This window comes from Lagenorhynchus albirostris, chromosome 11 (genome assembly GCF_949774975.1).
Source record: "Lagenorhynchus albirostris chromosome 11, mLagAlb1.1, whole genome shotgun sequence".
In the NCBI taxonomy this organism is placed as follows: Eukaryota; Metazoa; Chordata; class Mammalia; order Artiodactyla; family Delphinidae; genus Lagenorhynchus; species Lagenorhynchus albirostris.
Window position 1 is genome coordinate 102,037,356 of NC_083105.1, and position 13,621 is coordinate 102,050,976.

Sequence of the window (13,621 nt, forward strand, 5' to 3'; positions counted from 1 at the left end):
TATATTTCCTGATTTGTGGGAATATAAAAACTGGAATTTTAATGGATATAGATTTCATTTGGGGTTGTGTTTTGAAATTTATAAGAGGGATTAAAAGATGAGAAGAAAGGACATGTTTTCTTAGACATGTTTAATCTTTGAAAGTCCTAAAGTTCTTTTTATTCCTTATTCCTTTTACCTGGTTACTCTCCCTTTAAATATGCATCTCTAAAAACACTACTGTTAGTAAGATTTGTAGTTATCAAGACCTTGAGAATAGTAGCCAATCTGTGAGTTTAGTTTTTCTCTCCATAACTCACTCTTCTCTTTGCCACAAAATATACCCTTTCCTTCTTCATTAATTAATGAATTAATTTTTCTACTTATGAAGGCTTATTTGCTGGTCACTGTTCTGGGCTCTGGGGACACAACAGGGAGCAAAACAAACAAAATCTCTGCCTTCAAGGGAGTTTATCATCTAACCTCAGAAGACCAGAGCTCCAGCAAGGAGCGGACTTTTCCTCTGCAGGCTGGCAGAGGCGTTCTTCCACAGCTTGCCGGTACCTAGAAATTTCAGTGAGGACGTTTCCATTTGCGGTCTGGTTGAGCTCTCCTGGGAAGTAATACTTAACATACTCAATTAATGTGTGCCCCAGGATACAGAATTATTATAGAAGAGGGGCTTCTTGTTGAACTTCAGACTCTTAGGTCTGGTCTTCTAATTTTTGTGACGAGTATTAATGATGATGGCTTGAGAGGCTGTTTGGATAGAAGGCTAGCAGGTTGTTTTGGATCCTAGGCTCCTAATTTTAGGTCCTAGAACTGTAGCGTAGATGGAGATGTGAAATGGAGAGGGAAGGCCAGCATAGTGTGCTGCTATTGGTACTATTCTGACAAAGGTAAGAGAACCAGGAACGAGTGTTGTTATTTACACACACACACACACACACACACACACACACACACACACACATATGTATAGGTACATAAACACATTTGGGGGCCAGTCTTGTAAGTAGTTATAATATTAGGAGGAAACTTAGTTCTTCTGCCTTGTGATGGTCGCTTTCATTTTCTTTGCTGTCTTTTCCAGACCTCATCTAGAACTATTAGTTCTAGGCTTTTACATCATGATTAAACTTAAATTTTGTGGGCTAGCAAGAAAACTTAACCTGTGTTTGTAATGTTTCCAAGGGAACTACCTTCTGATTTGTAAACAACTGGCTCTGTTAAAAAACTGGCGTATGATCTATTCGTAAGATTTGGGGCTGCTTGATTTGTTTTTTTTAGAGTAAGGGTGTCCCCAGTTTGCTCAGAATTCAGGCTCAAGGTAGTTAGCCCCTGAATTAACTGTCTAAATTGCTAAAGCAGTAACTGTTAACCTCATTTTGGTAAGTGAGAGGAATCTATACTTCTGTAGTTCAAGATCAAAATAATGAACTGAGCTTGAACACAAAGAATGGGGTTGTTTTCCCATCATGCCAGGAGTGAGATTTAGTCTGTGGTGTTATTTGCACGTGTGCATGTGTAAGAGAAAGTACTTCTCTGGTGGTATTTGGAGAATTTAGGGAAGATAGTTGCTAGGCTTAAATCCTCATGGCTCAAGGATATGACCTTTTAAGTTTTTTTATTTGCTTTTAAAGCTTACTACTATCTGAAATTTTATGTAATGAAAATGGAGTTATTTTTATTTTTTATAAATCTTTCAAAATGTGTTGGCAAGCTTAGAGTTTACAGGATATTTCCAACTTTTGGTCTGATATTAGTAGATTTAACTCTTTGTTTTCTTTAAAACTGGGCTTTAGAATTAGGAGATGAATGCTTTTTTGTTATCTGCTCTTTCTGAGTATTTTCTCTTTGACCAAAATTTTCTTTCCCCTTACTCATTTGGGGGAATTTGACCCCTTTTAATTGTTATCTTTTTTTGGGGAAAAAAAAACTTTACTGACCTCTCTTAGGTAGTAATTTCTCTGTCCTTTTTTTTTTTGGTGTGTGCTTTTGTTATAGTATCTATCACATTCTGTCCCAAGACTGTACATTGTTGTGGGCCCAATAAATACATACGTTAAAACATAGGGACACAGCTCGTTTCTCATTTTACTATCTAATCATCCCACATTTCTTCCCTTTTTATCTTCCCATCCCCTGCACATTCAGACCTTTCATCAAACAGATGGAGATTTAATAATCCCTTATACCCTTGTTTGTGATATTGAATATATTTTTATATTTGTTTCTTCTATATGTTTGTAATATGTTTACCATTGCACATATGCTTTTCTTTTGGTAAAAATATAAGTAAATGCATATGCATTAAGTATTCTTATTTAATATAATTCAATAGGATTACTTTTCTATCTGCAGGTTAAACAAAAGTATAGATAACCTCTCTCCTCTTCTGTCACAGTGAAATACCAATCTAACTTGTATTTTTACATTTTAACATCACTGAAACTGGGATACGTGAATAAATAATGGTGTGATTTAATTGGTATGTTTTTTTTATTTCTTAGTAACATATAAAGTAATGGCGCATCTTCTTCCTTTGGTGAATTGATATTGAAGATGTGCGCAAAGAGAGTGAATAAAATTATTTCAGTGACTGGGGGTGGAAGGAAGTATTTCCAAATTAACGTTATCTTCTCATGTATTCCATTTAAAATGTGTGTAACCAGATGAATATGTTTACTATTATAATTAGATATTTGACTGTTTTAACTGCATCCTGAAAGTTTATTTGCTTAGGTTGACCTAAAATTTTTTTTGACATTTTCATTGGGAAAGTGGGTTTTATGTTTGTGATTTTATATTGATATCACAGTATATTCAGGCATCTATGGCACAGTATAACCTGAGAATATAAACCTACATATTTAATCTTCATATTTGTAAATATTTTTTCTGTAAAGAAATCCCGAATTGATCATTGAGCTTAATGTCTTCAGAAATCTCCCATAGGGAAATTAATATTAAGCTGTATATAGATTTGGCGTAAACCTAGTATACAATTCATGAGGAAAATGGTTCCTTAAAGCATTTCCTTACTTTTATTTATTATTTTTTTATTTTTGCGGTACATGGGCCTCTCACCATTGTGGCCTCTCCCATTGCGGAGCACAGGCTCCGGACGGGCAGGCTCAGCGGCCATGGCTCACGGGCCCAGCCGCTCCATGGCATGTGGGATCTTCCTGGACCGGGGCACGAACCCGCGTCCCCTGCATTGGCAGGCGGACTCTCAACCACTGCACCACCAGGGAAGCCCCATTTCCTTACTTTTAAATTTATAGTCATATATCTTTGATCCACGAAGGACAGTGTCGGTGAATGTGGTCTTGACGTAGTTGGAACAGAGGAGAAATGAGTGTGGTGATTGTGTGTGCTTTCTTGAGGGAGAATGGGTTGTGTTTAAAAAAATGAAAAGAAAAAGGGAAAACGAGATGCTGCGAGTGTTATAATGGAAGGTGACTGGTTCTTTATCTGATCCTGCTGGCTTCAGCTTGCTTTCCTGGGGGGGCCGCTTGTTTCTTTCTTCTTCCTCCTAGATGAATTTCACTGATTTCATTTAAAAGAAGAATAAATCACACAGCTTCACATAGTCAATTCTATTAGGCCATCTTCCTAAAGTTTCTTGTGGGCACAGCACCTTATAATTTATTACAGTCTTGATAGAAATTTTGATGGTTACCTCAAGTTTTTACTTTACACTGGAAACATTAGAATTATATATAGTTATTCTATATGCAGATTTTTTTTTCTCCTAAATTTATTTCCCAAGAGCTAAAGTTTGATGCCAAAGTGAAATAAGACTCCTGAACTGTAAATTAGTTAAAAAGATCCTTAAGGTTGCTCACTCTTGACAGGAATCAGCTTCATTTTTCTTTTTTCAGGGATTTTCTCGTGTCTCATATAAAGCTTTGCATCTATATAAGATTTCAGTGAGTGTCATTGTTGATCTAAAATTATTCTAACGTAATGTGTCATAACCAACAAAAATAAAAAAGAGCATTGTGAATAGTCATTTAGGTAAAAAGTTGGCCTCTCTTTGACTTTGAACATTGTCTGCGTTCTGCACTGTTTTCCAAATGCCAAAGACCCATGGATTTTTGTAGATCCCTTCAGGAATCTGTAAGCATCATAGGACATATAAAGTATGCCCAGGAGGTGTGTCAGCAGACCTACGTTCTTCTCACGGATCCACCGTGTATCCGCTGTGTGGTTGTGAGGAGTTTTGTCTGTCATTTTGTTTCTCTGTTTTTCATCTATTTATCTTATATAATGGCGATCATAAATCTTGTTATCCTTGCCTTTCATTATTCTGAAAATGAGTTTTAAAAAACTCTCATTTTAGTACTGAAATATTAGAAAACATTAAAGTGCAAGTTGAAATGGTGCTTGCATTCAAGAAATAAACTTCTTGTTTTAGATTCTTAAAGTAACATTTAGATCCTGAAGGTAAGCTGGATGGCACTGGCTGCTAGAAGTCTTAAGTATTTGGAGGATATAATATCGATACTACTTTCAATGAAATTGATTAATTTTTAAAAAGGGAAAACTGCTTGTTATGAAAAGCAGTAATGAACCCTAGGGGCTTCGTGCTACGGTAGGAATACGAAGCATGGCTACTTTGCACCTCTTTCTGCTGAGCAGTATTGGAAATGAAGTGAGGTTTATAGAACCATATATTCTTCAGTATTGCTTTTAGATTGCACCATTGGGGGTGGACTTGATAGATTTGGAATGAGAAATAATGGGTGTAATTAGGAAAACATTATTTTCACATTTGAGAAAATTATTTCAAAATTTTCCAAATGAATCAAAGAGTTCTGTATTCTACAGAATAATTGAAGCTGTCATTGTTTTTCTGCTTTTGCTCCTGGATAACTTGGGTCTAAGAAATGGACTGGGGTGGGTAAAGGAGTTGTCAGTTCTAAGATAGGTGTGTGTAGAACTAAGCTGACTGACGTTGCAGGATCACAGCTACTTAAACGAGAAGGGGAGCAGCTAGCCTTCGTTTCTTTTCCTTTGTGTTTAAGAAACTACTTTTTCTCCTGCCCTAGGAAATGGTAAATTTTAGACAAAATTTGTTCCTTTAGAAACTTACATTAAGGTACAGTGGTGTAATCTAATATGAAAATACACTTGTTGAAAATCTGAAATTACTAATTTTTGTTGCCAGTGCAGAATCTGTGTGACTCCTTTCCCTTCTCTAATCCTGTGCTTTATATTTTGTCTATGTCCGTGAATAATATTGTTTCTGAATATTGCCCTCACTAATTGTTTCTAACTTTCTCTTTCACACTTTCTTCCTGGATTTGCCGTTTCCTTCAGTCTCACCTCAAGGTCAGTATGCTTGTCCTAAAACGAAGATATGCAACAGAACATTGTATACTAACGTTGCCTTGAATTCCTATAAGCAACTGAAATGATGGAACTTATCCCAGGAGTGAGATGTCTAGAAATTCAGTTATGAGTGCAGAAAATGTCATGAATCTTAGATTTATCGGAAGAGTGAATTCATGGTTCTGTGCTTCAAAAGATAGAGTGGTCAGAAAGCGAGAATCAGACTGACCAGGTTTGGACTGAGAGAGAAACGAGGATGAAAGGAAGCCACTAGAGGAATGAGGAGGTGAAAATTATTGCTTTAATTTTATTATATTTTCATCCAGAGATATTCTGGCTGTTATATTTGCAGGCAAAGTGCAGCATGAAGGAGGGAGGGAACATTGCCACAGTCTGTGGATTTTTATAAGAACCTTTGAATTATTTCACGTACACAAACCTACACATACCCTTTCAGTTTGGGGTTTGTTTTGTGACTCTGCTGAAGGGTAGAACTGGTGGTGACGAAAACAACCACCAGTCCTGCTGTTCATGTGTCAGAGGCTCAGTGGGAGAAGCTTTACAGGTTTTATTTCAGTCGATCTTCCCAGCAAGTATGTAGAGAGGTTCGTGAATTTCCACTTTTTAGTCAAGTAACACAAGTACAGAGTCCATTAAGTAACTCTAACTCATCTATCTTCATTAGTAAGTAAATTAGTAACGGAAGCTGGCAGAAAACAATCAGAAACATGCATTTTAAACGTGATTTATTTTGCATATGAGCCATGGCAATGTAAATTAAGGTGTGAGAATTTCTGATAGGGTTCAGAAAGTATTGTTAATACCACATGCGTTTTACCTACCAGCTATTTTCTAATAATAACAACATCATATATGTTTACTGTTTATAAAAGTACTTGTCAGCATGTGGGTTACACAGGACAGATTGTTATTCTGGTGAGGGTCTGAGATTAGGGAATGTGATTTCTACATCTAGGGTGAACCAACTAGTTAGTGGTGGTACTTAGATTTGAAGCCAGATATTCTCGTTTCAGCCTCAGGGCTTTTTATATGATATGCACTCTAGCCTAGGGATCAGAGTCCCAGATTGCTCAGGTGTTCTTAGGTAGATTTCTCATCTGTAATTTTCCCATCTGTAAAATTGGAGTAGTTCTCTAATATCTGAAGGGTTGTCGTAAACTTTGAATGAGTTAATGCAGATAGCACTTGGAACAGCGTCTGGCACTAGGTGAGCAGTCAGTAAATGGAGCTGTTATGATTACTCCTTTTTGCTTTTTTCATGGAGTCCTGTTCGGTCCAAGATACCATAGTACGGTGCCATACGTTTCAGGGTCTTTAAAACACTACACTGTGCGCTTGACTCCTGCCACTATTAATAGAAAGTGCAAAGCTGTGTATGTTATGTGTAGAAGATGATAAAAGAAGCCGTATCCCTTCTGTAATGACATTTTCAGACTCTATTTTTCAGGTGCTGAAACTTCTATTCTAGGTAGAAAGATGAAGTTGAGGCTTTTTTTGGGAAAAAGTTTCTCTTTCCCAAATCTTTCTCCCTGATATTTCTTCTCAGTGCTTGACGAAATTTCTGAAAAAGTCTTCTTACCTTTGACTCTTTAAAAATAAGCAGTTTGTTTGGGGTGTATGTTAAAAAAATAAATAAACTTTTGTTTCATAATTACTTATACGAATCTAATTCATGAAGGGGTTCTTAACCATCCTCTTCCTTCTCTCTACGTATCAGAATGTCTCTCTTCGCTCATCCTTACCTTACATTTGTCAGTGGGACAAATGTCCCAGCTCTGTTCCGAGGCTAAACTTCCTGTTCATTCCTTCCCTCTGACTAGTTTTCAAAACCTTGTTCCATAAATTGAATCCTCCTTCTCCTTATTTCCCTGTTTCTCTTCGCTTTCTTCCCACTGACTCTCCCAAACATAAAACATATCCTGGTTTTCCCCATCCTTAAAAAGACATGGAAGCAATCCTTCCAGTGTCTTTTCGTTGGTTTCAATTCACTACAGTATCTTACTTTTACCTTTTCTTTTCTATTTATTTGCACAGTTTTTGAAAGAATCATTTATGCTTGATGCCTCCACGTTCACACTTCCCATTTATTTTCCAAAGCAATATAATTTGGAATCCTCTCTCAGTGCTGTGCTAAAATTGCTTCACTGGTGCTCTGCCAAGCTTAGTGGACTTGTCTGTCTCGGGCCTACCGGCCTTTCTGGGGTGTTAGATTTTTGACTCTCTCTCTCCTTTTTGGAGCTCTGCTTTTTAATAGTTTATGTGACATTGTTTTCTGCTAGCTCTCTTACCACCTTGTTGACAGTTTTTGGCCTGTTTTGCTTTTCTTCTTTTACATGTTTCTTAATTCTTGATGTTTCTCACGTTCTTTTAAAAAATGCCTTTTTCATCTCCATTATTGGTCACCTGACTTGTTACTACCAAAGACTCAGTTTTGTTTTGTTTTTTAAACATTTTATGGCACTCTACTTTGAATAGACCATATTCATTATGGAAGAAATCTTAACAGTATTTGCAATAAAAGTAGCAAGCAAGCATTTTAAAAGTGATTTTCCAATTTTCTACTCTAAATGTTTTCTCCACATTGTAGTAAAACAGCTAGGGTACCACTTAAGTAATTCCACGTCTGACCACAATTCAGCTTTAGGAGAAAAATATCATGAAGGCTTTTGCCTTGTATTTGGAGGACTTTCCTCTCTAACTTAAGCTTCGAGGGCTCTCATAGTTTTACTGGGAAGTTTTATCACTTTGTTCTGTATTTTGATTTTTGCATGACAGATTTTGATCTAAATGTCTCCAAACAAAACCTTATGAAAGGCTCCAGAAGAATTTGTCCGTGGAAGTCATTGGTGTAGACATAATTCTCCGAGTTACAAGTTAGGTTAATTATAAGATTCTTAGCTGATTCATTTTTAGTTAACAGTAAATGCCATTAAACTATACTTATTTCTAAATAAGTTTATTTTTCAAGTAATAAAAAATATAACAAGTTTTGTTTTTCCAGTGGCAAGGATCATTTTGGCTGTAATATATAAAAAACCCTCTTGTCATTCCAGATTGGAATTTAGTACTTTTTTTTTTTAATATAGAAGCATTTCACCATTTTAATTACAGTTTTGCCAAGTCCAGTTGAATAACTCATCAAGAGAATATAATTTATTGATGGTTTGAGATTGAATTGGACGTTTAGACTACTTCACTGTGTGACTTCGGGCAAGGTGCTTATTCATTCAGTGTTTGTTTTAGCCTATTTTGTGTTAATAGTGACAGTTACCTGCAGTGTTGTATTTTCGTGTCTCCACTGAGCTTTTCCATTCTGAATGGATTTGTTTCTGCTCTTCCTCCCCTGCCCTCCTCTGTCCGCCTTTCCGTTCAGTACAGAGCAGAGATTTTATTTAGAGTGACGATGACTAAAGATTCACTCTGTATCCTTAAACACACATCTCTTTAGTTCCTGTTCAGTGACATTAGCCCCAGAGAATGAATACAAAGAACGAATTCCATGTTTAGATGAAAAGACATGATTCAGTCCATAATTCATCTTTGCTTTTTATTATATAGCAGCACCTTTGGCTAAAGGCAAGACATTCAGGAAGTTAGGCCTATAAATGTCATCTCTTTCACTCTTAGATGTAAACAGATTAAGCGCAATATTATTATTACCCATGTTTTATTTAGCAGTGGCCTTTGCAGACCTGTCTTCATGACAAATGTTTGGAATCTGTGGGATGCTTCCTACTAATCGTGTTAAGACCAGAGTCCCTGTATTGTTATGTAATAAAATTTAAATACTTTATGACTTGCTCAAGTACATTCCTGTTGTTATAGTCTGTTTCATCTAGTTTGTTGAAAGAGTTCTACATTGATTTCTAAAATCAAACTAGGTCATACAGCCATTTCTCCGCACATTTTAGAAAACTTTTTTCATTATTGACTGATGCTAGTCACTAAAACCTCATAAGATGTCATTCACAAAAAGAAGTCTAGTAGAATTGTGAGGGCTTAGTTATTTTCTTACTTTTCAGCCAAAGTGTTCAGGGCTCTATAGGCCAAGAGCATTTCTGACCCTGTGGGATCTATTTACAAGGAGTTCGACGTATGGGCAAGAGTTTATCATCTGAGAGAATGATCTGTTGTTAATTGCATTTTTTGCTTCCATTTGTCATTCTTTTGGCGTTCTTAAATACCTTTGTTGTTCAAGAGTGTATTTCCTAATTTATTTTCCTCTCAAGCAATAATATTGCCTGGAGTTTTTTGTAGTAGGCCACATAAGCACAGTGTAGCCACACCTCTGTTAACTAACTTCTCCTAAAATAAAATAGTGTTACTGTTTTGGATGATTCATTGATAGAAATAAGTGTGTGAACACAGACTTGTGCTGATCTACCTAACTCTTCCACTGAAGAGTATTGAATTTCACGCCATTATGCGTTGAGAAGTGGTAAATGTTGCTTTTCTAGATAGCAGTCGTAGATAACTACCTGGTATTCTGTAGATGAGCTAAAGATGGCAAATTCAATAGAGAAGGGAGGAAAGACTAATGTTACAATTAGTCAAGATTTGAGTTTCTGTAGGGTTGTCAGATTTAGCAAATAAAAATATGAGATGCCCAGTTAAAATTGAATTTCAGATATACACTGAATATTTTTTGTATTAATATGTCATAAATATTGGGACATACTTATACTAAAACATTATTTGTCGTTTATCTGAAATAGGAATTTGACTGGATATCCTGTATTTTATCTGACAAACCATGATGATGTAGTTTGGAGATAAAGCAACTTTTATAGAATGTGTTGAGAGGAGACCTCACTACAGGCTGTCATTACCTGATTTAAAGGATGTTAATTAAATATAGACCATGGTGGCTTGTATGGTCTCATTATTAGTTCGGTTTATTGATGCAACTCTAAGGCAGAGTTGAATGAATTCTAACTGTTGCATCCTCCCTTCGATTTGTTTCCAAAAGTTTGGAAATCTGATTATATCATCTCCCTACATAAAGTCTTACACACTTAGGATAAACTGCACCTTCCTTGCTCAGCACGATATAATTATGTGGCTTTCGTTTACCTTTGGCTTCCTTTTCCTTTGTTCTGCTGCTCCAGCTTTAAGCTGCAGTCATAGTGAATGTGGCTTCTCCCAACGGGACACGTTCTCCTTTTATCAGGGCTTTAGTCCTGCTGTTCTCTCACCTAGTCACCTTTGGAAAGTTCAGAGGTAGATCGTTTTCCAGGAAGCTTTTCCCGATCATCACGACCACCCCGACCCCTTTTCTGGGCACTTTCTTATAGCACTTAGTATACCCTGTATGTGCTTGGATGCCTGGGAGGTGTTTGAGAGCAGGAACTGTTTTTATTCATGGATTGATATTTCTCATGCCTGGTACATGAGAGAGGCGTTTAACCAAATACTTGTCTACCTGATGAGAAAGGAGCATGTAAAGAGCTTCACAGACTGTCAAAGCATAAACAAATGTAGATCCTCGTGCATTCCAGAGCCCATGTTCTCCTGGGCAGTGCCTTAAACATAGTTTTTGATTGGTAATCATGATTCCAGTCTGGTGAAATGAGTCTTCTTTACCTGTGACCTAGCACTTGGTCTAGTTTTCTTATCTTAGCGTGGAGGCAGTGGAGCTGGATAGGGAGCTTCAGAAGTAGATAGGATGATCTGTTGCTTAAGCTGGGGCCCTGGATCTTTATGTGACTGTTTTATACACATATATGTTATATATAGCTTTTTGAAAGTTTCAAAAATTTAATAACGGTAAAATTAGAGTTGTATTACAAATCTTTCTTAAATAGCCATTCTGCAGTTTCATAGCATTGATGTCAAGAGGCTGTTTTCATATTTCCAGCAAAAATCTCTGAATTTTATTTCCTTTTTCTGCCATTTCACACTATCCCATGCCTTCTTTTGGTTTGCTTTGTGATTTCGTTGTGCTCCATAAAGTACACGCTTAAATGCGTGCTCCCAAAACACCCTGGTTAACAGCTCACTGCCATTGATGGGAAGAGCACTGCAATGTTGAGGGGACTGTTTTGCAGCAGGAACTCTTGCTGGTTCTCAGGTGTTTTTGGAGGTCAGTGAATAAACATTCTTTCCTATGCGTATATATGAAGAGCTTGATTTTTTCCCCCCTTATCCACAGGCAAGTGAAAGACCAGAATAAGAAGGTAGCAAACCTGAAGCACAAGGAGCAGGTGGAGAAGAAGAAAAGTGCGCAGATGCTGGAGGAGGCCCGGCGCAGGGAGGACACCCTCAGCGACAGCTCCCAGCAGCTGCAGGTGGGCAGGGGGCCGGGCCCTGGGCGAGCAGGTTCCCTCCCCGCTTGCACGTGGCTCACTCTCCATCCTCTTCTTCCTCTCTTTCTAACCCTGCCCGCTGCCTTCCTCTCAGACCAACTGTTTAGCAGTAAAGGGATGGCCTTAAATAGAAAAGGCAAGTTTTATTCCGCAGCTTTGTTTGGAGACCTCAGCAAAGAAGAAAGTCTGTCTCCTCAAGGGGATCCTGCCTCCTTGGTAAGTTCAGCGTCCGTGTGATGAGTGGGTCTGTTGAGCTTCAGGTGGTCAGCGTAGCGATGGGCCCTTTTCCTTCATTGAAGTGCGTTGCCGGTCTTGGTTTGTGCCTGGCTTCCTTCTTTGTTCCATCTTCCTTTCCTCTCTCCCCCCACCTTTCTTACCTTTTCCCCCCCTCCCTCTTTCTTTCCTTACTTTTAAAAAGTTTAGTTTAGAGAGTGTATTTCAGTCATACAGGACGTATTAAAACATACTTTTTTACTTCACTGGAGACATAATCGATGTTTGGACCTAATTGTTCACGAGACTAAGTTAAAGCAGACTCCGTAACAGGAGTAGCAGTGACCATGTGAGTGACAGCTGTGCGCCCAGTGCTTGAGACCAGGGCCTGGTCGTTCACTGTTTCTAACCTTCACTAGTCCAGAGGGGCAGATGGGTTTTGCACATTTCACAGATGAGGAAATGGTCTCAGAAATACTGAATTACTTATACCTGCATGCACACAGCTTTCGTAGCGGCTCGGCTGTGATTTTAACTGAGACTCCCTGGATCTCTCGCCTGTCTGAATGAAAGTTTGAGTTTAGAGAATGCCATAGACGTGGTGGAAATCTCTAAAACTCCTGCCAAGACTGCTAGCCACTGCCAGGTTGTTTTTCTCTCATTATAGTTTCTAATTGGTATGATAGTGTTTATGCCACATTGCATAGCCACAGAAATCTTTACTGGAGAGATTTGGAGGAGTTATCTGTTACGTAGAAACCATTTTTAGGCTTTATAACAAATTCATTTCTGACCTGAAAACCTGACTTTTTAATTCCGTTTTTCATTCCTCTTGTATATAACTTTGATTATAAAATACATACTCTATAGAAACAGTATAAATTTCCTCAAATACACCAACTTTTGAAAAAGCAGCATACCAGTTTTCCCTCACCCTTGCCAATAACAGTTGATACTATAAGTTTTCTTCCTCCGTTTTTATTTTTTAGTGCCAATCTGATGGGTGGAAAATATTTAATTTTTGTTTTAATTTATATTTCTCTGATTACCAGCAAGGAAGAGTATTTTTTCATGTCTTACGTTTTCATTTGTTTATTAATGTACTTAAATCTATCTCTGTCTTCCATGGTGGCTTTTTCCCTGTAGATTTTTTGCTTAGTTTATCCCCATTTTGAGAACATATAAATATTTACCTATAAATATTTTTAAGTTGTTTTGGGCTCTCATTTTTAACCTTTACTTTTTTTTTTTTTTGCGGTACATGGGCCTCTCACTGTTGTGGCCTCTCGCGTTGCGGAGCACAGGCTCTGGATGCGCAGGCTCAGCGGCCATGGCTCACGGGCCCAGCCGCTCCGCGGCATGTGGGATCTTCCCGGACCGGGGCACGAACCCATGTCCCCTGCAGTGGCAGGCGGACTCTAAACCACTGCGCCACCAGGGAAGCCCTACTTTTTAATTTAAATAATTTTAGGGTAGTTTGTGTTGTGAGGGTCTTATTTTTTTCTTCATTGCTAACAATTTCACTAGAGTATTTATAGAAAATTATTTCACTGCTCATAAGTTTGAATTGACATCTTTATGGTTTATGAAATTGTTTAATAATTAGGCTGTTTCTAGGATTTCAGTTCAACCTGCTTTCTGGACTAGGATCACATTGTTTTTAATTATAGAGAATATTTATTTGTTTTATAAGACAAGCCCTTCTTTATGGCAGCTCCTTACCTGTTTCATCTGTCTCATTCCCCCCACCCCCGCCAGATAAT

At 37.7% G+C, this 13,621-nt stretch overlaps 1 protein-coding gene across 2 annotated transcripts in view; it reads left to right on the plus strand.

Annotated features, from left to right (window-relative positions):
- The window catches only part of ERC1 (ELKS/RAB6-interacting/CAST family member 1), a 415,242-nt gene that overhangs the window by 186,520 nt on the left and 215,101 nt on the right, over window positions 1-13,621 (plus strand). For both annotated transcript variants that reach the window (XM_060164429.1, XM_060164430.1), the window contains exon 13: window positions 11,492-11,627. In XM_060164429.1, coding sequence (XP_060020412.1) covers window positions 11,492-11,627 — 136 coding nt within the window. The remainder of the gene's footprint in view (window positions 1-11,491; window positions 11,628-13,621) is intronic.